The sequence below is a fragment of the Ictalurus punctatus genome, chromosome 6 (genome assembly GCF_001660625.3).
Source record: "Ictalurus punctatus breed USDA103 chromosome 6, Coco_2.0, whole genome shotgun sequence".
Taxonomy (NCBI): Eukaryota; Metazoa; Chordata; class Actinopteri; order Siluriformes; family Ictaluridae; genus Ictalurus; species Ictalurus punctatus.
In genome coordinates this window covers 9969486-9994061 of record NC_030421.2, presented here as the reverse complement: position 1 = coordinate 9994061, position 24576 = coordinate 9969486, and the positions used below count along the sequence as shown (strand labels likewise).

The following is a 24576-nucleotide window of genomic DNA, read 5'->3' as shown; positions in this document are numbered from 1 at the left end:
AAGAGTGTGGGATTTTGCCAGCAGATTGTGACATATTTGTAAAATGGCGACGGACCTGACTGCATATTTAAATGGCCGCCAGGTGCCGCTGCGGCTCCAAGTCTATGCGGAGAAGCATGAGAGGACGTTAACTGTTTCAGTTTCAACCCCTTTACTGGTGGGGAAAAAGAATCGGCGTATATCACCTCATACGAACTGACTGTGTGAGCTAGCGTTATCCAGAGAAGGAGGAAAAATGAAAACTCTTTACATTTAGAGCATTTGGCAGACACCCTTATCCAGAGTGACTGACATTGATCTAATTTACACAACTGAGCAGTTGAGGGTTAGGGTTAGCATACAAATGCTTGTATTCGTGTATTCTTTACATGTAGAGAAAAAATCATAAACAATAAAAGAACAAATTGATTATAGATTTAATGTAGTTCTTTTGCATGGGACAAAATGATAAAACTTTTATATAGGAATGGAAACTGCTGATCTCCTGGGAATTTCACACACAACAGTCTCTAGAGGTTACACAGTATGGTGCGAAAAACATCCTGTGAGCAGTAGGTCTGTGGGTCATAATGCTTGGTTGATGAGAGAGGTCGCAGGAGAACGGCCAGACTAGTTCCAACTGACCACGACGGGAACAGGAATCTGACTCTACAGTGGGCACAGACTCACCCAAACTATTGGATAAAGATCGGATAAACTGGTCTTGCATATGATTTACATCATTTTAGATAAAAACAAAAAACAATAAAAAAATATATATATCCTGGAATGAAATTGTTAACCTGAGCTCAGGATCTAACCAACAACATGGCCTGTTGGGCCAACATGCCACCCTGAATAATTAATTATCCAAAGTGAAAGGTTTTACAGGATGGTGTAGTGGGTAGTGTTGCTGCTTCACTGCTGAATGGTCCTGGGTTTGATCCAACAGAGCTTGGGTTTCTATTAGAGATGCACTGATGTATCGGCCGATAATTAGTGTCGGCCGACCAAGGCTATTTTTCACACTATGGGCCATCGGCCGATAGTTTAAAAACTTCTGATGATCAGGGCTGATTATATGCTGTCAATCAAATGGGGTGGGAAAACACATCGATTTTGTGCTGTGTGTAAAGATGTCTCTTGTGTGGAATGATGACAAAACTGCAGTTTGTAAGCTCTGTAAGCTCTGCGCTGCTAAAATTTTACACCAGAAGTGAGCAGTAGTGAAATGGGAGTTTCGGTGTCGAATCATTTATTATTTTTTTTGCTGCGCTGTTCGCCCTAAATTAAAGGACCAGTACACCGTTGAAAGATTTAAATGAAGATGAGTTGACAAAAAAGTCTATATTGCACAGAAAAATATAGTTGTAGTGTATTTCATATCCAGTTAATGTTAATATATAAAAAAGTTCATGTTAATATGAATTAATAACACTCAATATGTTAAGAAATCTTAGTTTAATCTTCAGAATTTAGTTCATGTGTTAATGTTAATTTGAGTAATGTGTTTTCTGTTTATGAGACCAGTTAATGTGAAACAACTTGTTGAAATTGAGAGAATAAAGTTTTTATTTGCATTTCCTTCAGAATTGTGGAATTAATTATTATTAATTTAAAAGAAGGCATAAAAGGCAGAACTACGGTATCGGTATCACACTTTTCACAGTAAACCAAGCAAGATTTATGCAGAACGCAAAATGTAAACAATTTCATATTAATTTGTAAGTTTGTCATGGAGTGAGTTTGTTAATGTGGTCAATGTGGTAAATTAAAAAAAACCAAAAACATATTGTAAACAAGGCTCTAAATCTCTGTGCTGGACAGGAAAATAATCATAGTAGTGATAATTCATAATAGTGAATTTTGTTTGTTCTTGATACAGGAAACCTTACAGCTTTTAACAACACATTTTTAATCCACCATTTTGACTGTTATTTAGAGTTATTAATAAAATGTGTTTGAGAAATATAAATTCAATAATTTTTGATTAGTGATCATACAAACACAGATTCAATTTTGTATCCAGTTGAGTGTTTGTTGTTCTTTAGAGACCTGAAGTAAGGCGCGGCTTGAACTGTGTGCTGAGCTGCTCCAGCGTATTCATGAGCTTGTTCTCCTCCTCAGAAGATGATCTGGTAAAGGCCAGAGGCAGGTGTTTGGCCACTGGTGTCCTGTCTGAAGTGAGAGAAATGTTCCACTCATAATAAATTACTTTTCTCCATCAAGACAATATTGGGTGAGGTATACACTGCATGGTGTGTAAAGTTGGTTTTACACTGCACAGTTTTCAGCCTAATTTTTCTGACATGTTGTAAGAGAAATATTTGTTCCTGAGTTGACATCAGGTGGACTTAGAATGCATTGGGTGACATTCTCACCGATTTAGTGCTACTGCAACCATAGGCAGCTGTAGTAGTTTGAGAAATCTCAAGATTGAGAGCGACGCTGTTCTTAAAGCCACCAATAGGAGCATGGCAACTCATGAGGCTGCTACAAATACGGTAGTGCACAGGAAAAAAGTCACCTTATTGCCTCAAGCTCAAGTTGAAGAATGTTTGCGTTTATGTGAGCCCAGATCACACTGATTGATGATATAAAGAGAATGTAGTCATTTTCTTTAATAGACGATCTTCATTGTGAAATCTGACATGGAGAAAACATTATCGCAAGATGTTATCCGAATTTGGCCAAGATTTTATTGAGATAATCTCCTACAGTGTGACAAGTAATAATCTTAAAAGACATCACACTGTCTGAAAACCGGTTTAAGATGTATGCTTGTCTGAAGGTTCACAAAGCCATTTAATAATGACATTTTGGCTTTATTTCTCTAATGTGGATACATAAATGGGCAAATTAACAAACAGCAAACATGTTATTTAAAACTTTTAACTCCCCAAGTGTACTGACAGTTGGTGCAATTGTACAGATTAGGTTCACACTTTAGAGAGAATTGAGATACTGCTATAAATAACTTTTTGTACATGATTTCATTTCATTTCATTTCATTTCATGCAATTCTGAACAATCTAGGTGGAACATTATTTGCAGCTGTATAACAGCACCTTTGTTCCTGAGTCATGATTGGTCAGCAGTTATGAAGCAGTTGTTTGTAAGTTGCATAAACTTAAATACCGCTCGACTTTGTCCACGATCCCACAACCCCTTACACACAATCTGGGACTCTGCACTGAAAATGAATGGTTGTGACATATCAGAAGGTGAACTACCGTTCAGTGTGCAGGTACCATGTGTGTTAGGAGCATGTGATATCGGAATTAAATACACAGCTAAAAAATATTTTTTTTTACACAGCTTATACATAGTTTCAGGTAATACATTCTCATGTGTTAAGAATGAACTGAATAGAAAGAACTTTTGCTCACCTTGGAAGAAGAGGCCGCTGGGATGTTTCACAGCCGCATCAGACACAGCTAACCACACCACAGTGTCGGCTCCTTGTGCTTCTGTGCGTAATCTGTCCTTCATTTTGGCGTGAAAATCCGGCATGGACGACTGCACCGCTACACAGTCAAAAGAACTGAGTGAGTGCTTGTGTGCGCCAATCAGCTTAATGTTTTATTATATTTATTGTATATTTATGTGTTTCATCAGCACTTCAGTGTTTTTGTCCAGTAGTGTTAATTTTTTTTCCTTTTGCTGTTTTTGTGGTCAGAAATTCAATTACTAAGATCCCAAACATAACATACTCTCTCCCTCTCTCTCTAACACACACCTGGCGTGTCGGCCCAACCTGGGTGCATGGATGAGAAATGAATCTCTTTGTGCTGATGCGCCAAAACTTCTGTCATTATCACCTGCTGCCTCTGGTTACAGGAAAAAAAAACATGATGTAAAATGATCAATGACAACAAACAACAAGACAGCAGAGATCATCCTTCATTAATAGCAGTCCAGAGCAGCTCATACAACAGTGGATTAATGGCGGCAAGAAAGAGTTTCCCTTAACTGATATCATTTACTGCGTTAGTAATATCAAACTGCAAAGGTAGCATAATAAACCATGAGTAATATTAAGTAAGTTAGTTAACACATGTATTAAATGATATTTGTCTAAATGTTAACTACACCAGCCATTTTTGTTTATTCAATTCATGACTGAAAATCCACATTCATGACTGAACTCTGGGCTCCATGTGTAAATATTAAAACTGAAAATATTATGTAAATACTTTCAGACTCAGTTCTGAATTTTTCCATTTAACAACCACAAACATGTTCATTAAGGTGATGATTATTTGGCTTATTTGGTTTACATTACATATGTAAAGTGTTATGTAATGTAGTATTACGTATGTAAGGTGTATGTAAAATATAATGCAGTGTTACAGTACCAACAATTGATAGTCATTAAGCATTGACTACAAACAACACTGGGTGTTTAGTTTAGGGGTAGTGGTAGCCCAGTGGTTAAGCTGTTGGACTTCTGATAATAACATCATGAGCCCTTAAGCAAGGCCCTTAATTCAACTGCTCTGTTGTATAAATGAGATAAATGCTAACTGCTCTGGATAAGGGTCTGTCAAATGCCATAAATGTAGTCCTGGCATGTAATGCTATTTTAATGAAACATGTATCGTTTCAACAACCTTCTGATTTATCTTGTTTAATGTCAGTGATGTACGTGTGTGTACCTTGTTCTGTGCGTAAGCCATGGTTCCATCAAAAGTGCCTTTTTCAAACTGCAGATCATCAAGGTTGAGTTTCTGAACCAGCATTCCTCCTGACGATACAGTGATCTAATAAACAATTGCACATTAATTAGTGTAAATGGTCTCTAAACTAACATCAAATAGCATATACTTAAAACTTAAATAACTTTGGAAACTAGTTGCATGTAGATCTCAACTAAGAAATGTTCAATATTTGATCAACTCAATCATGGAAAAGCTAAATTTATCATGTTGGGATACTTGGCTACTTAATTTTAAGACTGTTTGGGACATATTTGATATTTACATACAATTTAAATGATTTTATTTATTTATTTTTGTGATTTTCTCCCTAATTTATTCATGGCCAATTCACACCCATCAGAGAGCTCTCCTCTATCACACAATAGCTACTGTAACACCAGGGAGGGTGAAGGATATCACATCCTTCCTCCGAGGCATGTGAACCCAGCCACCACATCTTTTCAAACTGTTTCTCATGCAAATGTCAAGGAACAGCATAACACACTCTGCCCACTTCCTAACAGCTCACAGATGCCCATGAGTGAATAGTGTTGATGTGATTGATAGACAGCAGAGCCAGTTTTGCTCTCTTGGGCTCCCGGCCACGGATGGCTATGGCATCATCAGGATTCAAACTCATGATCTCCAGATGATAGTGGCTTTTCTGTTGTGCCACTCGGGAGTCCCAAATTACTATTATTTTTGGGCACATTTTTGTGTTATTTACCTTAAACACAATACTATGTTCAATAAAATGTTACATTTAAACCTAGATATCTAACTTTAATCTGGGTATTTAACTTTAATTTAGCTATAGGAACATTTGGCTACATTTTTATTAGATTTTTAGTTATTTAGTTAACATGTAACTGCTTTTAGAAGTTTTAAAAGTGTTAAGTGTGTTAAATTATATATAGATTAGCTTATCCATAACAAAGATGATCAAATATTGAATATGACTTAATAAGATGTAAGTATATCTACTTAACATAGTTACACTACATTTTATAAGTATACAATATCTGATGTAAACAAGATTAAAGGTTAATCTAAACATATCCTTAAATGCATTATTTAAATGGATGAACTGCATATAAATGGATAAATATGTACCATAAAATATTGCATGCTTCTGAAATGTGTCACAAACAGTTAAGTAAGGGACTGTGCTAAAGCACACATAGAACTAATAAAATGTAAAATAGCTATTTTAAATAGGAGTGTCTAATTGAATAAGTTACAGTTATTCTTTTACACACTCTATAACTTCTTTAACACAGCAATAAAAACAATTACAATCTGTAAAATTGAGACTTTAGACAGAAATTCTGAAACATACTCACCACTCTTGGGTCCTGGGACTTTTTAAGCTCAGGAATCAGCGCTGTGGTCAGGATGAATGTTCCTGTGGCAAGAATATTAATTAGAAAAAGTCCACATAGAAGCAATTTCATTTTGTACTGTTTATTTCTAATCTACTGACCTTGCTACCATACTAATTACACCATTCACAACTTCCAAGAATGGTTCAGACGTAGACCAGGCAAGAGAAACGTGTTCACCATATCATTAGGAGATTGTGAGTTCAAAACCTGATGATCCCACAGGCATCTGTGACCAGGAGCCAACGGAGCAAAACTGGCTGTGCTCTTTGAGTAGGAGGGGCCTGTTCTCTGCTCCCTGTCAATCATAGACAGACGAGCCAACTGTGGGCATCTGTGAGCTCATGTATATAGAAAAGGGTGGCTAGTGCTTTCCTCCTTCAGGTTTCTTGGAGGAAGCTTGTGATAGCCTGGACCTTAAACAGGTGGTAAGTGTTGTATGATAGGGAGAGCTGGTTGGTGGGTGGGAAACGGTAGGTGACCCAATTGGTGAGAAAATGGGAGAAAATCCTCTCACCACTACCTGTGAATCACTACCTGAATCACTACCTGAAATACCAATGAACTAATGGAGATATTTCACAGGCAGCTATCATACCAAGCCTTGTAGGATATCGCCATACCCCAAACCCAGTAAAACAGCAACTAAGACAGAGCTTACATTTAAAAAAGTGGGACTGGATCCCAGCAGCACCCAAATGGAGACCACTCATCTCCCCAAAACCTCATCCAGAGAAGAATAAAAATGATGCTTACAATGATGGTACTTTTCATCTAGCTATTATATTTAAATTCTAGGTTTGTTATTGCAGTAATTGTGCTCTATTTTACTGTCATGTTATTCTCAAAAGCTGTAAAAAGGGGGGTGCAACATCTGAAATCCACCAGTGCAAATGGGATCTAAGCAGCCATTTTGGCCTAAAAATGTATATAAAAAATAAAGTAAACTTTTGCATAATGCCATATGCTTTAATGCCTGGACTGCACAATAAATGAATACATGAATGCTGTATTATTTTACCTGTTTCATAGTGGTCACTTTGTTTATAGTATAATGAGTATGAACATTCAAAATAAAAAGGAGCATTTATCACCAGGTCCATAAGTACAAAGACATCAGTGTCGTATCATGTACTGTATATTTGTACACTAGACACAGTATTAAATGTCAGAATTATTACTAATTAACCGGAAACCTTTTCTTTTCTTACCAAGTGTGTTGGTGGCAAAGTTTTTCTCCAAGCCATCCTCCGTCAACTCTCGCTGATTCACCATACACCCAGCGTTGTTGATCTGTATGTGAATAATAAACAATTTTAACTATATACTGTCATTTATAGACCACCTTTAAGACAAAACATTTTATGACTTTTTTGTATTGAACGCATCAACATTTTTTCCAGTAATATATTTCCAATGAAGCTATTCACATGAAATTTTCATGAGAAATTGGTATTAACTCAAGAAATCCACACATATAAAGAAATCCAAACATTAAAGTCCCTGAATGAAGTTATATGTAATAAAGCAGAAGACACATGAAAAAAGTATTGAACACGCTAACTGAAATTTATTTAATACCTAGCGGAGAAGCCTTTGTTTGTAATGACAGCTTCAAGGTGCTTCATGTATGAAGAATTTAATCGGCCGCGGTATTCAGGTGTGAGTTTGGCCCATTCTTCTAAATATATTGTCTTCAAATCTTGTTCAATTGGATTTAAGTCAGATGATTGACTGGGCCATTCTAATGCCTTGATTTTCCTTTGCTGTATGCTTTGGATCGTTGTTCTGCTGGAAGGTCCACCCATGTCTCATCTTCATCATCTTGTTGGATGGCAGCAGATTCTTCTCAAAAATATTCCGGTAAAGGGCTCCATTCATCGTTCCTTCAATTATATGAAGTCTGCCAGTACCATGTGATGAAAAACAGCTCCACACCACACACATGATGCTTCCACCTCCAAACTTCACTGTTGGTATAGTGTTTTAAGGGTGATGTGGAGTACCATTTCTTCTCCAAACATGGTGTGTAGTATGACAGCCAAAAAGTTCAATTTTGCTCTCGTCTGACTAGACTACACGCTCCCAGTATTCCATAGGCTTGTCCAAATGAGTTGTAGCAAACTTTAAACGAACTTCAACATGCCTTTTCTTTAGTAATGGAGTCTTGTGGGGAGAGCGTGAGCAGTGGAGTGCATTGCCTATTGTTTTCTCTGTAACGATGGTACCTACTGCTTCCAAGTGTTTCTGGAGCTCTTTCCGAGTGGTCCTGGGCTCTTGATCTAGTCTTCTGACTATTCTTCTGACTCCCTGGTCAGAAATCTTGTGAGGAGTTCCTGTGCATGGCCGATTGATGATGTAGTGATGTTGCTTCCACTTGCGGATAATGGCCCCAATGGTGCTTACTGGAGGATTCAGAAGTTTTTAAATACATCTGTATCTGAATCCATCAATATGTTTCACAACAATAAGGTTGCGAAGGGCTTGGGAGAGCTCTTTGCTTTTACCCATCATGAGATGTTTCTTGGTAGCTTGGTAACGAAAAGCCTTTATATAGACAATCAATTTACTAACCCAGCTGATATAATTTGCACAGATAGAAGGTATAATTACTTATTTCAGCTGGTTCCTTGACTGACTTACCTTGCTTTGGAGAACTGCTTTTTCTTAGCGTGTTCAATACTTTTTTTTCCTGTGTCATTCCACTTTATTACACATAACTTTATTTATGGACTTTAATGTTGTGAATACTTTATATTTCCGGATTTCTTGAGTTAATACTGATGTCTGGTGAAAATTTCATGTGAATAGCTTAATTGGAAATATATTTACTGAAATAAATGTTGACGTGTTCAACGCCCCCACTGTGTGTGTGTGTTTGTTTGTTAGGGATGTCATGAGAACCGATACTTCGGTACCAAATCGGTACCAACATTCTTAAAATGTGACGGTACTTGTCTTTCTGCAGTTCCGTTGGTACTGGTTGTAACGAAAGTACCGCAAGTACCGGGGTTGCGATTCTTCCGAACCTGATGGGGGCAGCAAATACGCGCAAGTGTTTTATCCACAAGTGGTAACGAAGAAGAACTACGTACACGGAAAAACTACAAAAGTTTTTCCCGTGTGTATCTATGTTTTTCTAAATGTTTTTCTATGGCGACAAGTTCAGCTCCTCCCCGACTCGTTGAGAGGAAAAAAGGCAAGAGTCGACTGAGACCATGTCAGTGAATTTAAACTAATGCTTGCATTCAGTGTATAAGGTGTGTGTTTAGGAGTGCACCTTAGCACCTGTAGACTCGACTGTTTTAGTCATTATCAGACAGTGTTTGATAACTAAAATCTCTCTCCCTCTCCCTCTCCAGTATCAGCCAGAAGAGGATGTCTACCAGAAGAGTCAGGAGCAAAGTCAGCAAACATTAAAACAGCCAACCTTAAAAGAAGCTTATAAAAGGCACAGAAAATATGACAAAAACTCAAACGAAGAAAGGAAACTGGATAGGGCAGTTGCTGAATGCATATGCATGGATCAAGTTAGAAAAAGCATGGATTCCAGCAAATGCTTCAGCAGTTCAACCCCAGATACCAGCTACCAAGCAGAAATTACTTCATGTATACAGAGATCTCCAAACTATACACTGAAACCAGAGACCTCATTTCAGAACATCTCAAAGAAAAACCATTTTATGCCTACATATTTATTATATATCTATTTTGTAATTGCCTTTTTTTAAATTATGTGACTGTTGCCACTATTGTTTTTATAATGCTCAAATGTTTAAATAAAGGAATTAATGTTCAAGTATTATTTATTTATTCATTTATTTTTACACACCGTGGTATTGACTTTGGTATTGAGTATCGTGTACTTTTGCTGGTATCGGTACCGACTACTAGATTTTTGGTATCGTGACATCCCTAGTGTATGTGTGTGTATGTATATAAAGAATTCATTCTTATTTTCTTCAAACAATCTATACATCAGGGTCTGCATTATCTCTGCAACTCACACAGAAGCATCCTGAACACACTCACCAGCACGTGCACACTGTGGTTCTGAGTGAACGAGTTGGAAAACTCCCACAATCCTCTGGGGCTTGACATGTCCACAATATGCACATGCACGTTCTGGAAAAATCAGTACAAATAGGTTAATTAGTAAGGCCACTTAAAATAAAAATCTGGTTCGCTTCGTGTTGCTTTTATGCAAATTCTTATCTGGAAACAAAAAAGGAAAATAAACACTGTCCCTGTAATGTAAAAGTGTGCCAAAAGAAAAGATGTGATAAAGTCTCTCAGAGATACGTCCCAAATTAGCGGCAGAATAGTACACTAGACTAGATTATTTAAGTGTTTACCAGCCACAATGAAGCTTTTCTAGCTAACATGGCACTTCCCGCGTCCACCTTTCCTTAAAATATCCTTAAAATATTGAATGAAAATGCACAATTCACTCTTTAGTCATGTTGCTAAATATCGGGATGGACACCTTCCTTTTGGTATGACAAGAAAGAATCAATGCAATGGTCTTAAGAATAAAAACATTTACCTCATTTTTGCTCATCTCTACAATATGTTTCCTCGCCTCGTCCGCACGATCTTTATTCCGACACACCAGGTGCACTGTACCACCTAAGAGATTAACAACACAGGGAAATACATCATAACTCATATATCTAGGAGCAGTTCTACATTGGGACACACCACGAGTTAGTGCGGGATATAAGGAGACAGTCTGAGACACAGGCTTTTTCATCCGACTTTACGCATCTAATAGAATTACAACCTTGTGTGTCTGTGTGTCATCTCTGTTTATCAGTAGGGTTGCCATGGTGTCACTTTCCACTTTTATAGGAACACCAGTATCCCTGCTCATTTATGCAATTAACCAATCAGCCAATCATGTGGTAGCAGATTGGCACAATGCATAATACCATAAAAATACAGGTCAAGAGCTTAAAAAAAAAGTGATTTCTGTGACTTTAACCGTGGCATGGATATTAGTTTACATGGGTTTTAGTATTTCAGAAACTGCTAATCACCTGGGATTTTCACACAAAACAGGCTTTAGCATTTACACAGAATGGTGCGATGTGGTTGTAAACAATGTGTTTCAGCCTACAAACCCAGGATGAACACAGGATGTTTTTTGTTTTTTTGCACCATTCTGTGTAATCTCTAGAGAATGTTGTGTGTGTAGTTGTTGTGTGTGCTCCCAACTGTCTGTGTACTTTTTGTGGAGCAGTTTTATAACTGTGCAGTTTTAAGGAGTTTTGTGGGTGTCACTAAATGCAAATCAGCTGTCCCTCGCATGTACTTAGTAATTTACGGTTGATTGGCTTTCATGAACATACACATCCAAGTACGAAAAATACAGCACTTCTGTAACATTTATAAATCTGGCAGACATTTTAGCTTGGTTTGCGAAAACAGAACTAAAACCTTTAGTAAAAGATTGATAAAAGAAGCCCAATGAACAAGACTTTATAGAAAAGTCATTCTCAAAAATATTTTTCGAAGAAATAACAATCATTAACAGATTTTATTATTTTTTATTTAGATTTTTTTTCTGATTGAATTGGTTTAATTCATTTCACTGGCTTGTGTGTTATTAAGTGGTCCATGATATCGTAAAACTGCAACACAAAATTGACTGATAAATAATCAGCTAAGCCTTTAACCATCTCAGCTGTGAGGATGTAAGAGATCAGTTTTACCTCGTTTAGCTATTTCCAGAGAGGTCGCTTTCCCGATCCCACTGTTGGCACCGGTGATAATAAAAGACCTGCCACTTACGTCCACATCCAGATCAGAAGCTACAAAATGTTTTGCTGCTGCTTCATAGCCACCCCTGGAACAAAAAAAAATGAAATGTAGATTTAACTTCATTGTTTCCACCCACAACTGGTCACAACTGCAATATTTCCTGGTACAAAAATGAACATTGGGTAAGAGTTATTGGCCTCACATGCTGCCAACAGAGATCCCTACTTTGTATGGAACTTCTATATCTAATCCTGTCCAACTGAGAATCATTTTGGATTTAGCTTCTTATTCCTTCTATTAGAAAACTATATATGGTATCAGATCATGTCACCTGTGTCCTATGTAGTATTTACCCTTTTGTGTTTTGTGGATTTTAGTATGAATAGATTACCCTTAAGGTTATCTATAAGGTAATGTGCTGCAAAACAATGACAAAATTAGCATGTAGAAGATATATGCGTTAAAAATTTACAGTCTCTCTCTACCGCCAATATGGATCAATAATTTTGATGACATCATTCTGCGCTTCAACTTCTTCAATTTTCTGTCCAATCGAATGCTCGTTAGAATCTGAAGTGTCCTGCCCCCACCATTATAAAAAACCAAGGTCCTAACTGTCAGGTACGGCTTAGCCTGGGCTGTGAGGTATGCTAAATGCTATAGGCTATCTAAAAAGGAGTGGGCCCACTTGATATGTCCTGCCTGACTTCCTGTTTCAGTGGAAATGAAAACATTGACTAATTCTGTGAGTTTCAAGACACTTCATGGGGACTTTAATATTCACAAGAAGGTTTTTTTTATTTAAAATAATAACAAGTCAGAGATGTGATTCGAACCAACACAGCGAATCAGAGGGCAAAATCTCCTTTAACCAAGGGGAGGGTCTGAAACTTGGGTCTGACACCTTATACTGCTCAGCCATCCTGACTCAAAGAAACAGCTTTTTATTTCCTTTTTTGTCCACCTACTGACAGATACACTAACTGAACTGCTGAACTGAAATTTTACCATTTTACTTATTTGGCAAATGATTTGATCCAACACAAGTGAGGCAGAGCACAATGCATGGTTATGGGTTATGGGCTAAGTGGCAGGCTCTTTGGTGGTGCAAAAAAGTGTTTGTCTTTTCCATCTGTTATAATGTCTTTTTTAATGCATTGTTTTAGTTGGCTTCCAATTCATAGAGTGGAATGGAGCTAACTATTTGGCAAAATAGAAGGCAGACTGGAATGTAAGTGTTCCTAAGTGAGCTGCAGTGATCCACCCAGCAGGAAAATACTAGAAGGCTAAAGATTGTTAATGCACTTTCATGCTATCTTAACAGAGCCTGCTAAGTTAAAAATGTTAAAAACATTTACATGGTTTTAGACATTATGGTTAAAAGTGTTGCTAGGTGGTTGCTATGTCATGAAAACCCATTCATGAATATTACCTAAATAAATTTAAAACAAGCCTTCCCGGAGCCCCAGCGGTGTGAGGCAAACATGCTAACCACTAAACCACCATGCTCCCTAAAGCAAGGCTTTTGAAATGTTTATGACAGACACACACACACACATGTGCACTTGCTCATTTATGCAGCACAAAGACACAGGAAAGACAAGTCTTGGGTAGAGAGAAGCTCTGCGGGTATGGTACAAGGCCAGCAAGACAGAAAAGATCATATCTGAGGTGACAAGGATGGAGGATGAGTGCTAAAAGATCAAGGCTGTATCACAGGGACAAGAGGTGGGCTGGACAATGTGGGAAGGTGTTGTTAGACACATCAGGCAAGGCGTAATTTTCTTATCAGGGCAACATACAACACACTCCCCTGCCCACTGAACCTGCAATAGTGGTTTGGCCAGGAAGAATGCTGCCCTTTCCGTAGCAGTCCAAGTGCAAGTCTCTAGCACATTTTCTCAGGCTACAAGATTGTGCTCTCCTAAAGGCGCTATAGGTGCCAACATGATCAAGTCCTGAGCAGATTGGTTGAAGATCTGGAGGGATGTAGACAAGTCATAAGCAGAAGTCATCCCCCACCATTGTGTCAGCACATCCAATTTAGCAGAGAAGGTTGGGGGAACACAAGGAACATGCCAAGAGTTTCATCAAGGATAGTTCTTTCACACAGGACTGGCGCATGATAGTTGATCTGGGCAGGAAGCTCCAGTTCCCAAGTGAGATCAACAACACAAGTCTCCACCATGATATAGTAATGTGGTACAGTGGTACCAAGCCTGTGCTCCTCATCGAGCTAACAGTCCTATGGGAGGTAGAATTAGAAGTTGCCTTTGAGAGAAAGATGCTGAAGTACTCGTGTAAGGTGTACAGAGTGTAAGGAGGCTGGCTGGAGAACCATCATGTACCCATTAGAAGTAGGATGTAAACACCAAAGAAGAGGATTCTGGACGAGAGAAGAGAATGGATCTTGAGTTCTTGTTATCATTTGCCAAGTTTCCATCAACTTTTTGCGCATTCTGTTATCAACAAAATGATAACAATGTGCATAAAAAAGTTTGCGATATTTGTTGTCTCGCGCCCGTTTCCACCTAATTGGCCTTTTACTAATACAATGGTTCACATCAGTTAGTTATGCATTAAAAAGTGCCGTTTACTGAGCGTGGGTGCTCTCTCTCTCTCTCTCTCTCTCTCTCTCTCTCTCTCTCACACACACACAAGTCTGGGTACCATGGAGATATAAACAAACCGTCATCACATGCCCTAGTATAAAGTATATTTCTCTCTCTCTCTCTCTCTCTCTCTCTCTCTCTCTCTCTCTCTCTCTCTCTCTCTCTCTCACACACACACACACACACACACAGTCCGGGTACCATGGAGATATAAACAAACCGTCATCACATGCCATAGTATAAAGTATATTTCTTACGGAAATACTTCATATTTGTTTGAAACAAATATTTTTTTCATATTGTTACAGTTGGACTTTTTTTTTAACAGAAAACAATACTCAGTATGTCGTTTGTTATTTATCTATATTTTTTTGTTGAAACATGTCAGTAATAAATATAACGGGAAATATAAAGGGTAAGAACTGAACTGTCACTTCATTCATCAAAATTCTTCCACCAGGAAAAAAAGTGGTCTGGTCTTGGGCATAAAACTCGCGTTTTGTCCCACTACTGTCCTATTGCATTATATTTCACATTATTTCATTCATACTAAAACAGCTTGATGTTAAAAATACACAAAAAACTTTCTGCCTCCCTTTCTGGGTAGAATACACATAAAATAAGAAAAGCTAGTTTCTGTGCTTCTTAACAGTTTTCGTTGTGGTGCTATCAGCCAACATTTACATGATTCTTCTTCTCAGCGGTCAAAGATGATAGGCTGATCAGCTGAATAGTGGGTTGCGCCACCTAGTGTGCAGACGTAAAATGCATTTTCAGTCAGTGCCACCTATCAAGCAGGTGTGAATTAGGTGAAGGCGATCAGTGGTTTCACGTTCGGTGCAACAGCACCGTTCATCGGCGATTCGCTTTGCTTTATCATGTCGTGCTCAGTGTGACAGGACTTTTAGACTGCTAGGCCATCATGACACAGGGCAATGGTTGTTTTTCCTTTTTGTCCACCTACTGACAAATAGACTATCAGACTTGCTGAACTGATATTTTACCATTTATTTATTTGTCAAATGCTTTTATCCAATGCAAGTGAGGCAGAGCTTTGAGATATTCTGTTGGAAAAGAGATAACTACAAACAGGGTTCTTTGTGACTGATTTACTCTCAATGAGGTTGTTTTTACTGAGAGATGGACAATTCCTGGTACGAGCCAAAGAACGTAAAGGAAGTCAATATTATGCAGCCAGAACCTTGACTTTACTTTGTCCTCAAGATCTTTGTGCAAGATCCTACATTATTCCTATATTGGACCAGGGCTAAGGGGGCACCACGGCATAGCGGTTAGTACATTTGCCTCACACCTCCTGGATTGGGGACATGGAAGGAAGGAATAGAAGCTGCTTTTGAGAGGAAGAGGCTGAAGTACTCAGATCTTGTTGCTGACTGTAAGGAGGCTGGCTGAAGAACCATCATCTACCCAGTTGAAGTAGGATGCCATGGCTTTGCTGGAACATCAACTGTTTGCCTCCTGAGGGGTATGGGAGTGACTGGAGCAAACCAGTGGAAGGCCCGGAAAGACCTGGGTGAAGAGGCTAGGAAAAGCAGCTTTTGGTGCTGGGTGAGGACAAAGAAGAAGTGTTGGGGAAGAAACATCTACCCCAAGGTCTAGCTGCAGGGGGTGGCAGGGAGATGTCCCTGCCACTGTTCTGCCACCAGGAGACCTTCCGGGGTCAAAGGAGTGACACGGTGTTGAGAGGTGGTACCCGGCTGACGACCTTGCAGCTGCCCAATGCCATATGGAGCCACTGGCATGGAGCATGCATTAACAGTGCCAGTGGGGCTTGTCACAGCCTTAGTCACTGGGAAGGTGCCTTAGACCACTCGCCGTCCTGACACTGCAAGGGAAGTGTCCCCCCAACACCTGCTCACTATTAGGATTTTCAATACCAGGAATACAGAGTGCGTTAACAATTCACAGTCTCTCTCTACCACCAATATGGATCAACGATTTTGAAGACGTAATTCTCCACTTCAGCATCTCATCAGATTTTCTGTCCAATCAAACGTTCTTTAGAATCTGAAGTGTCCCGTCCCCAGCTTTATAAAAATCCATGGTACTAACTGCCAAGTACGGCTTAGCCCGGGTTGTGAGGTAAGCTGAATGCTACAGGCTATTTAAAAAGAAGGTGGAGCCACTCCATATGCCCCACCCTGACTTCCACTTTCAGTTGACATTGCGTCACCACATCAAATAATGCTGTGCGTTTCAAGGAACTTGACTTGGACTTTAATGAGATGCACAAGTAGGTTTTTGTTTAAAATAAAGGAACACTCATGTCAGAAGTGGGATTTACCCACACCTCCATTGGGAGACCAGAAAACCCCTTTAACCAAGGGAAGAAGTAAACCTTGAGTCTGGCACCTTAGACCGCCGGCCATCTTGACAGAAGATGCAGGCTTTTTTCCCTCTTTGTCCACCTACTGACAAACACACTAACAGACTTGCTGAACTGAAATTCTACCATTTTACTTAATTAGCAAAAGTTTTTATCCAATACAAGTGAGGCAGAGTAAAATCCAAGGGTTATGGGTTGAGTGGCAGGCTCATTGGAGGTGTAAAATACAATTCTTAGGCTTTCCCATCTGTTATAATATTCACAAGAAGGTTTTTCATTTAAAATAACAAAACTCTGATGTCAGAAATGGGATTTGCACCCACGCCTCCATTCAGAGACAAGAAGCCTCCGTTTAACCGGGGAGAAAGTTTGACGCGATGATGCTCTTGAATCGAAACAGTAGATCCTTATGGAGCTATTCACACTGGGTGCGATCATTCACGGCACAACAAAGCGACACTTTTGTTTCCCATCCAGTGTTTCAATTTGTTTTCCTGCCGCTCGGAGACGAAACAGGCCGTCCAATTAGATTTGAGCTTTAGATCACGTGCCCGGAGACGCTGCTGTTGCACAAAAGGGCGAGATAGGTGACGCTATAGCACAGAAAGCTGTTTTGAAAACCAGTGTAAACACAGAAGAAGAGTATTCTGGCAGAGAGAAGAGAATGGATCTTGAGTTCTTGTTATCATTTGCCAAGTTTCCATCCACTTTTTGCGCATTCTGTTATTGACAAAGTGATATTGCGTAAAAACGTTTGTGATATTTGCTGTCTCGCGCCTGTTTCCATTTAATTGGCCTTTTACCGATACAATGGTTCACATCAGTTAGTTATGCATTAAAAAGTGCCGTTTACTGAGCGTGGGTGCTCTCTCTCTCTCTCTCTCTCTCACACACACACACAAGTCTGGGTTCCATGGAGATATAAACAAACCGTCATCACATGCCCTAGTATAAAGTATATTTCTTACTGAAATACTTCATATTTGTTTAAATGCAAGCAAATATTTTTTTCATAATGTTACAGTTGGATTTTTTTAACATAGAACAATACTTAGTATGTCATTTGTTCTTTATCTTTATTTTCTTGTTGAAACATGTCAGTAATAAATATAACGAGATAGTAAGAACTGAACTGTCAAAATTCTTCCACCATGAAAAAAGTAGGCTGGTCTTGGGCAGAAAACTCGGGTTTTGTCCCACTACTGTGTTCTTGCATTATATTTTACATTATCTCATTCATACTAAAACAGCTTGATGTTCAAAAAACACAAAAAAAAAAAACTTCCTGCCTCCCTTTCTGGGTAAATACACATAAAATAAAAAGAGCTAGTTTCTGTGCTTCATAACAGTTGGTGTTGTGGTGCTATGCGCCAACATTTATGTGATTCTTCTTCTCAGCGGTCAAAGACGATAGGCCGATTAGCTGAATAGTGGGTTGTGCCACCTAGTGTGCAGGCGTAAAATGCATTCTCGGTCAGCGCCACCTATCATGCAGGCGAGAATTAGCTGAAGGCGATCAATCGTTTTGCGTTTGGTGCAAAAGCACCGTTCATCTGCGATTCGCTTCACTTTATTGCTTCACGCGCAGTGAAAAAGGACCTTTAGACTGCTCGACCATCATGACACAGGGCAATGGCTGTTTTGCTTTTTGTCCACCTACTGACAAATACACTATCAGACTTGCTGAACTGAAATGTTACCATTTTAATTATTTGGCTAATGCCTTTATCCAATGCAAGTGAGGCAGAGCTTGGAGATATTCTGCTGGAAAAAAGAGAACTACAAACAGGGTTCTTGGTGACTGATTTGGTCTCAGTGAGGTTTTTTTGTGCTGAGAGGTGGACAATTCCTGGTATGAGCCAAAAAACACAAAGGAAGTCAATATTACACAGCAGGAACTCTGACTTTACTTTGTCCTCATTATCTAAGATTTTTCCTATATTGGACCAAGGTTGAAAATGATTTCTCCTGGAAGGTGCATTCCCTGAAAAGGACTGTTGATGTCACAAGATGGCATTTGACTAACAATGATGGGAAGCTTGATGGTGGTGACTGGAATAAAATGGCCCTCGGTTACAGAAGGTCAAGTTGACAGAAAAATAGGGCCACACGATTATGGTCAAAATGATAATCCCGATTATTTTGATCAATATTGAAATCCCGATTATTAATCACAATTATTAATTGATTTTAGGGACAACATTTTTATTGAACTTTCTTATTTAAATAAACAGACTGCTGCTTTCACCTCCATGTTTTGCTACATTCCTGCTAATGTACAAACCTTTGCATCAAATTAGATTGGTCCTTAAAGTGCATCATCTCGTAGAAGCAAATTATAAATAAAATAGTACCCAAATTATAGGATAAGTAAAAATAAAAATTCCATCAACCAAATGAAAATATGCATCAAATATAACAATATGCAACCAAATGAAAACAATTCAGACATATGCAGAAAAGGCAATAACAGTGTTTACAGGAGGAGAGACGCAAACAAACCACGCAATAGAGAGGTGCAGGGAAGACTTCATTTTGTACCCGGAAGTTAGCATCACACCGGTTCCCTCGACAAAATCCCAATAGATTTTCACATAGACTTTTGAATTATTTCAAAAAGGGCATGAGAAAACTTGAGCTTATCAATTATGACAGAATTTAGGAACATAGTGTGAGCCATGACACATTAATTTAACTTTCTGATAAACTAAATGTAATATTTTCAGTTAGTTTTACAGACTGTATGCAAAAAACAACCGTTAACCTGTTCCACCTTGTAAAGAAATACAATAAACATCAATGTTTAGTCTTTGAAGTCTGCTCCTCTTAAATATATTTAAAGCTACACTATTATTTCCACTGTCATGGTTCTGGGTTGGAGCCAGTTCTCGAACTGCTCTGCGTATATTGTGTATCTGTCAGAATAATCTCATAGGATGTGATTGGGTGAGTCCATTTACCCGTCAGATGCCAAGCGCTTTTGGGGGATTAAATCAAAAACATGGAAACCGGAGTTGACTTTTCTAGTGATATCTGGCAACTGTGTAGTTGGTGTAGAAGGAGAGCAGCAGTGTACTGTATGTTTACAGACTGAACAGGTCTTACTCTTGATTATGATTAGTGAGGAAATATTTAATAAAGGAGTTTAAATTAAACACACCTTGTAACATTAGCATTATTATTAATTTACTCCGCCCGATGCCACTGTGTCTACATGAGCAGGTCACAGTAGCAGCTGCAGGTCATTTTGCGGGATCAATAAAAGATGGCGGTTTGTGAGATCGGGAAATTGAGAGAAGCAGATGTTGTTACGTTATAGAAATGTCTCTATTTGCCATTTGTGTGTCTATGTCGGTGGTGGGATGGGTTTATTTTGTCTCCTCCCCCTTCTCTAGGCCCCATCTACTGCATGCGTTACGTTCCGGCTTGCTAGTGAATTATCACGTCTTGTCCACGTAACCTGATTACATCTGTAGATGTAACCTGATTTGATCTGCAGTGGAGTTTTCTATCAGCGGAGGACGAACTTTAAACATCAATATCGCAGTCGATCATGTTCATGTAATTGTGGGCAGTCAAAATCGTAATCGCGATCGATATTCGATTAATTGTGCAGCCCTACAGAAAAGCAAGGGCTCATGTGGGAATTTAACCTTTTTGGACCTTTGCACCTTGAATCAAGTCGTCCCCCAGGTCAGGGTTGCAGTAGCCTTTTCCACCCAGACTATTAAACGTAAAACATGGGCTCATCTGGGAGTTGAACCCAAGACTGCTCACATTCAAAGCAAGAATCATACCCCTAGACCAACAAACCAACAACATACACCTATTACTGCACCACTGGAATTTCACTGTACCATGCAAATGTATGTCTACATTCTGTTGAGGGATGGACAATTCCTGGTACGAGCCAAAGAACATAAAGGAAGTCAATATTATGCAGCCAGAACTCTGACTTTACTTTGTCCTCAAGTTCATCACTTTTTTGTCTGAAAAGTGGTCTGAAGAGTTCCATCAAGGATAGTTCCTTTAACCCAGTACTGGAGAAGGAGAGCTGATTTTGGCAGCAAGGTCCAGTTCCCTACTGAGATCACCAACACAAGTCTGAGTCTCAGAAAATTCCTGGTACGACCCAAAGAACGCATAGGAAGTCAATATTAAGCAGCAAGAACTTTGACTGTACTTTGTCCTCATGATCTTTGTGCAAGTTCCTTGTATTGTTTATGTGCATGGACAAACACAAAATGCATTCTGTTTTTATTTACATTTTGTGTTTGTATTTGGGTCCACACTTCAGGAAGTAAAGTAACCTGTGCATGTGTTTTAGCCGATGATGCCATCATTAGTTTCCTAATTCATAAGACATGTGTACCATGAATGACAGAGAACGTTGTGGAACACAAAAGAGGCTCCCCCAAGAGGTGCGAGGCTAACCACTATGCCCCCTAAAACAAAAGTTTATATTTCTATACTGTATATATCTATACAGAACTGTGCAAAAGTTTTAGGCACATGCAAAGAAATGCTGTAAAGAAAAGATGCCTTCAGTATAATAAAACTAAATGTTTCTACATTTAAAAAAATATACCATAAAGAGCAGTAAACAGTAGTACATGAAAGAATATATATATACAGTATCTCACAAAAGTGAGTACACCCCTCACATTTTTGTAAATATTTGATTAGATCTTTTCATGTGACAACACTGAAGAAATGACACTTTGCTACAATGTAAAGTAGTGAGTGTACAGCTTGTGTAACAGTGTAAATTTGCTGTCCCCTCAAAATAACTCAATACACAGCCATTAATGTCTAAACCGCTGGCAACAAAAGTGAGTACACCCCTAAGTGAAAATGTCCAAATTGGGCCCAATTGGCCATTTTCCCTCCCCGGTGTCATGTGACTTGTTAGTGTTATAAGGTCTCAGGTGTGAATGGGGAGCAAGTGTGTTAATTTGGTGCCATCTCTCTCACACTCCCTCATACTGGTCACTGGAAGTTCAACATGGCACCTCATGGCAAAGAACTCTCTGAGGATCTGAAGTAATGTGCACACAGACAGACACAGACACACAGACAGACACAGACACACAGACAGACACAGACACACAGACAGACACAGACACACAGACAGACACAGACACACAGACAGACACAGACACACACACACAGTGTTGTCGTAGGCAGGCTGAGTGGTCTACGGTGCCGGACTCAAAGTCCAGACTTTCCCCCTGGTGTAAGGATGATTTCGGTATCCGAATGGAGGTGTGGGTTTGAATCCCACTTCTGACAGTATTTGTAGAACACTACTGCTTGTGAAATGTAAAACAAATAAAGCTTTTCTTAATGCTGTAATTTATTAGAATATGTAATGTAAATGTGGTGAAAACTTCAGTAGCTCAGACTACAACTTGTGTGAAAAACAATGAACATGCAAACACAGAAAATGAAAAATGCAATACAGATAGTACAGTCACTGAAAGCTAAATGTATAGCAACACATTGAGACATATAACACTGAGAAAACTGATACGTTTTAAGATGAGATTTAAATCTCAAAAATCTAGAATATTGAGGAAAAGTTTTTTTTTTTTAAAAATCTGTGATTTCAAAAAGTGGAACGTTCATATATTGAATGAGAGATTAAAGGCTCAGGAAACCTTTGCAGATGTTTTGAGTTAATTAGCTGATTAGAGCTCTTCTCAGGTCAACATATCTGTATTATAAATTCTTTATTCTAATATTTTGAGATACGGGATTTTTGATTTCCATAAACTGTAAGCCGTAATCATCAAGATTAAAGCAAAAAAAGCTAGAAATATTTCACTTTATGTGCAATGAATCAAGAATATATGAAAGTTCCATTTTTTAAATTAAATTACGGAAAATTTAACTTAATTTCCAGGATATTATATTTTTACATATATATTTCCGTCTAATCAGCCAAGCAGCACAAGGCATAGTGTTGTAGGCTGGTGACGTAAAAGAACCAACAAATTTTCCAATGGCACGATGGCCGAGCGGTCTAAGGCTTAAGGTTCAGACCTTACGGTTTAAGGTTCAGACCTTACTCCTTGTGTAAGGAGGATTCTGGTCTCCAAATGGAGACCTGGGTTCGAATCTCACTTCTGACATGAAGCTTTTTTATTCCTAGAAAAACACTACTTGTAAAATGTAAAATAAATAAAGGTAAACAAAGGGTTTCGATTTATAATTTTTATATGTATGTACTAAATTTAATATATTATGTAAGTGTGGTTAAACTTTAGTAGCTCAGACTACAACTTGTGTTAGTAAAATACTGAACAGATTTTTTTGTAATCCGGATTGGACTAAGTGTAATTTAGTGTAAAATTCAATTTTAACAACAAATTTACCGTAATTTTCCCCCTGTTCCCCGGAATGAGCTGTTAGAAATAATAGCAAGGGCCAGCATTAACTTAGCTCTGTGTTTACATCCACACCGCCTCTGCCCTCTGCACCCACATATCGAGTAAAATTATGAGATAATAATCTGATTTACCTTGTATATTCCTGCAGACCTTTCACAAACCAAACAGCGTTTCTGTAAAAAGACATTCTGGAGTCTTCTGATCGTGAATACACCGACTGATATAACACACCTTCTACATCTACTGTTTCATAAGCATAACCATAGCACACAACGCGTGTCAACAATGCGCACTGTACGGCTGTAGATCTATATCTCAAGCACAAGCCTGATTTTCAGGAGCGAATGACTTGAAAATTAACTCAGATGATCAGGAAACGATGTTGTTACACAAAAAAATCGTGTTGGACAACTTCCGGAAATGTCGCGGATAGGACTGTTCGAACATTAGTGACGACTCCGATTTGATTCCTAGGGATAGGCGTTGAATCTCGACGTAAAATACTGTCTGGTGTTTGTAACATGATATAAGAAGAAGTCGTGCAATAACACCAAAATCGCTTACTCTCTCACTTTACACCAGCTGTGGGTCAAATGGTCCGAATCTATTTCAGAGTATGGAATCGACTCTGAAGCTTTGGAATCGACTCATAGTTCTATACTGCATGCAATGCAGGTCCATGATATTAAAACCTCCACGGATGTCTCAGGGTTACTATGACATGCCATTTGTCGTACAAGCACTCCAGCACTGTGTACTTATAAACACATAAACTATTAAACACAAAACAAAAAGGCAAAAATGTATTTGCCTGGTCAGGCACCTTGCAAAATCAGTAATCCCTACAAACTATGTATAAATTATTGACTTAACTGATGTAATGTGACATACTTTATTGTATTTTATATGTTTCATCGATATTGGATGCTATTGTCATTTTTCTCATATTTTTTTTTTACCCACATACAGTGAGGGAAAGAAGTATTTGATCCCCTGCTGATTTTGTATGTTTACCCACTGACAAAGAAATGATCAGTCTATAATTTTAATGGTAGGTTTATTTGAACAGTGAGAGACAGAATAACAACAAGAAAATCCAGAAAAACGCATGTCAAAAATGTTATAAATTGATTTGCATTTTAATGAGGGAAATAAGTATTTGACCCCCTCTCAATCAGAAAGATTTCTGGCTCCCAGGTGTCTTTTATACAGGTAACGAGCTGAGATTAGGAGCACACTCTTAAAGGGAGTGCTCCTAATCTCAGCTTGTTACCTGTATAAAAGACAGCTGTCCACAGAAGCAATCAATCAATCAGATTCCAAACTCTCCACCATGGCCAAGACCAAAGAGCTCTCCAATGATGTCAGGGACAAGATTGTAGACCTACACAAGTCTGGAAT

The 24576-nt window shown here is 38.6% G+C and overlaps 1 protein-coding gene across 1 annotated transcript; it reads right to left on the bottom strand.

The window, feature by feature from the left end:
• Nucleotides 1-1533: 1533 nt before the first annotated feature.
• Nucleotides 1534-23592, bottom strand: dhrs12 (dehydrogenase/reductase (SDR family) member 12). Its single transcript, XM_017479427.3, has 10 exons — nucleotides 23307-23592; nucleotides 11776-11909; nucleotides 10608-10690; nucleotides 10094-10186; nucleotides 7273-7354; nucleotides 6023-6084; nucleotides 4638-4742; nucleotides 3719-3809; nucleotides 3369-3506; nucleotides 1534-2157 (listed from the first exon to the last, which is right to left on the bottom strand). The coding sequence occupies exons 1-10, from the start codon at nucleotides 23360-23362 to the stop codon at nucleotides 2027-2029; spliced, it is 975 nt and encodes a 324-aa protein (XP_017334916.1). The 5' UTR covers nucleotides 23363-23592; the 3' UTR covers nucleotides 1534-2026.
• Nucleotides 23593-24576: the final 984 nt, after the last annotated feature.

Bases quoted from the DNA above. Each gene is read 5' to 3' on its own strand.
- dhrs12 (XM_017479427.3), bottom strand. From the start codon at position 23,362: ATGTCTTTTTACAGAAACGCTGTTTGGTTTGTGAAAGGTCTGCAGGAA. The intron at 11,910-23,306 runs GTAAATCAGATT...TTTTTGTTCCAG, and splicing joins GGTCTGCAGGAATATACAAG to GGGTGGCTATGAAGCAGCAG. The intron at 6,085-7,272 runs GTAAGAAAAGAA...TTCTTGCCACAG, and splicing joins CTTTGCCACCAACACACTTG to GAACATTCATCCTGACCACA.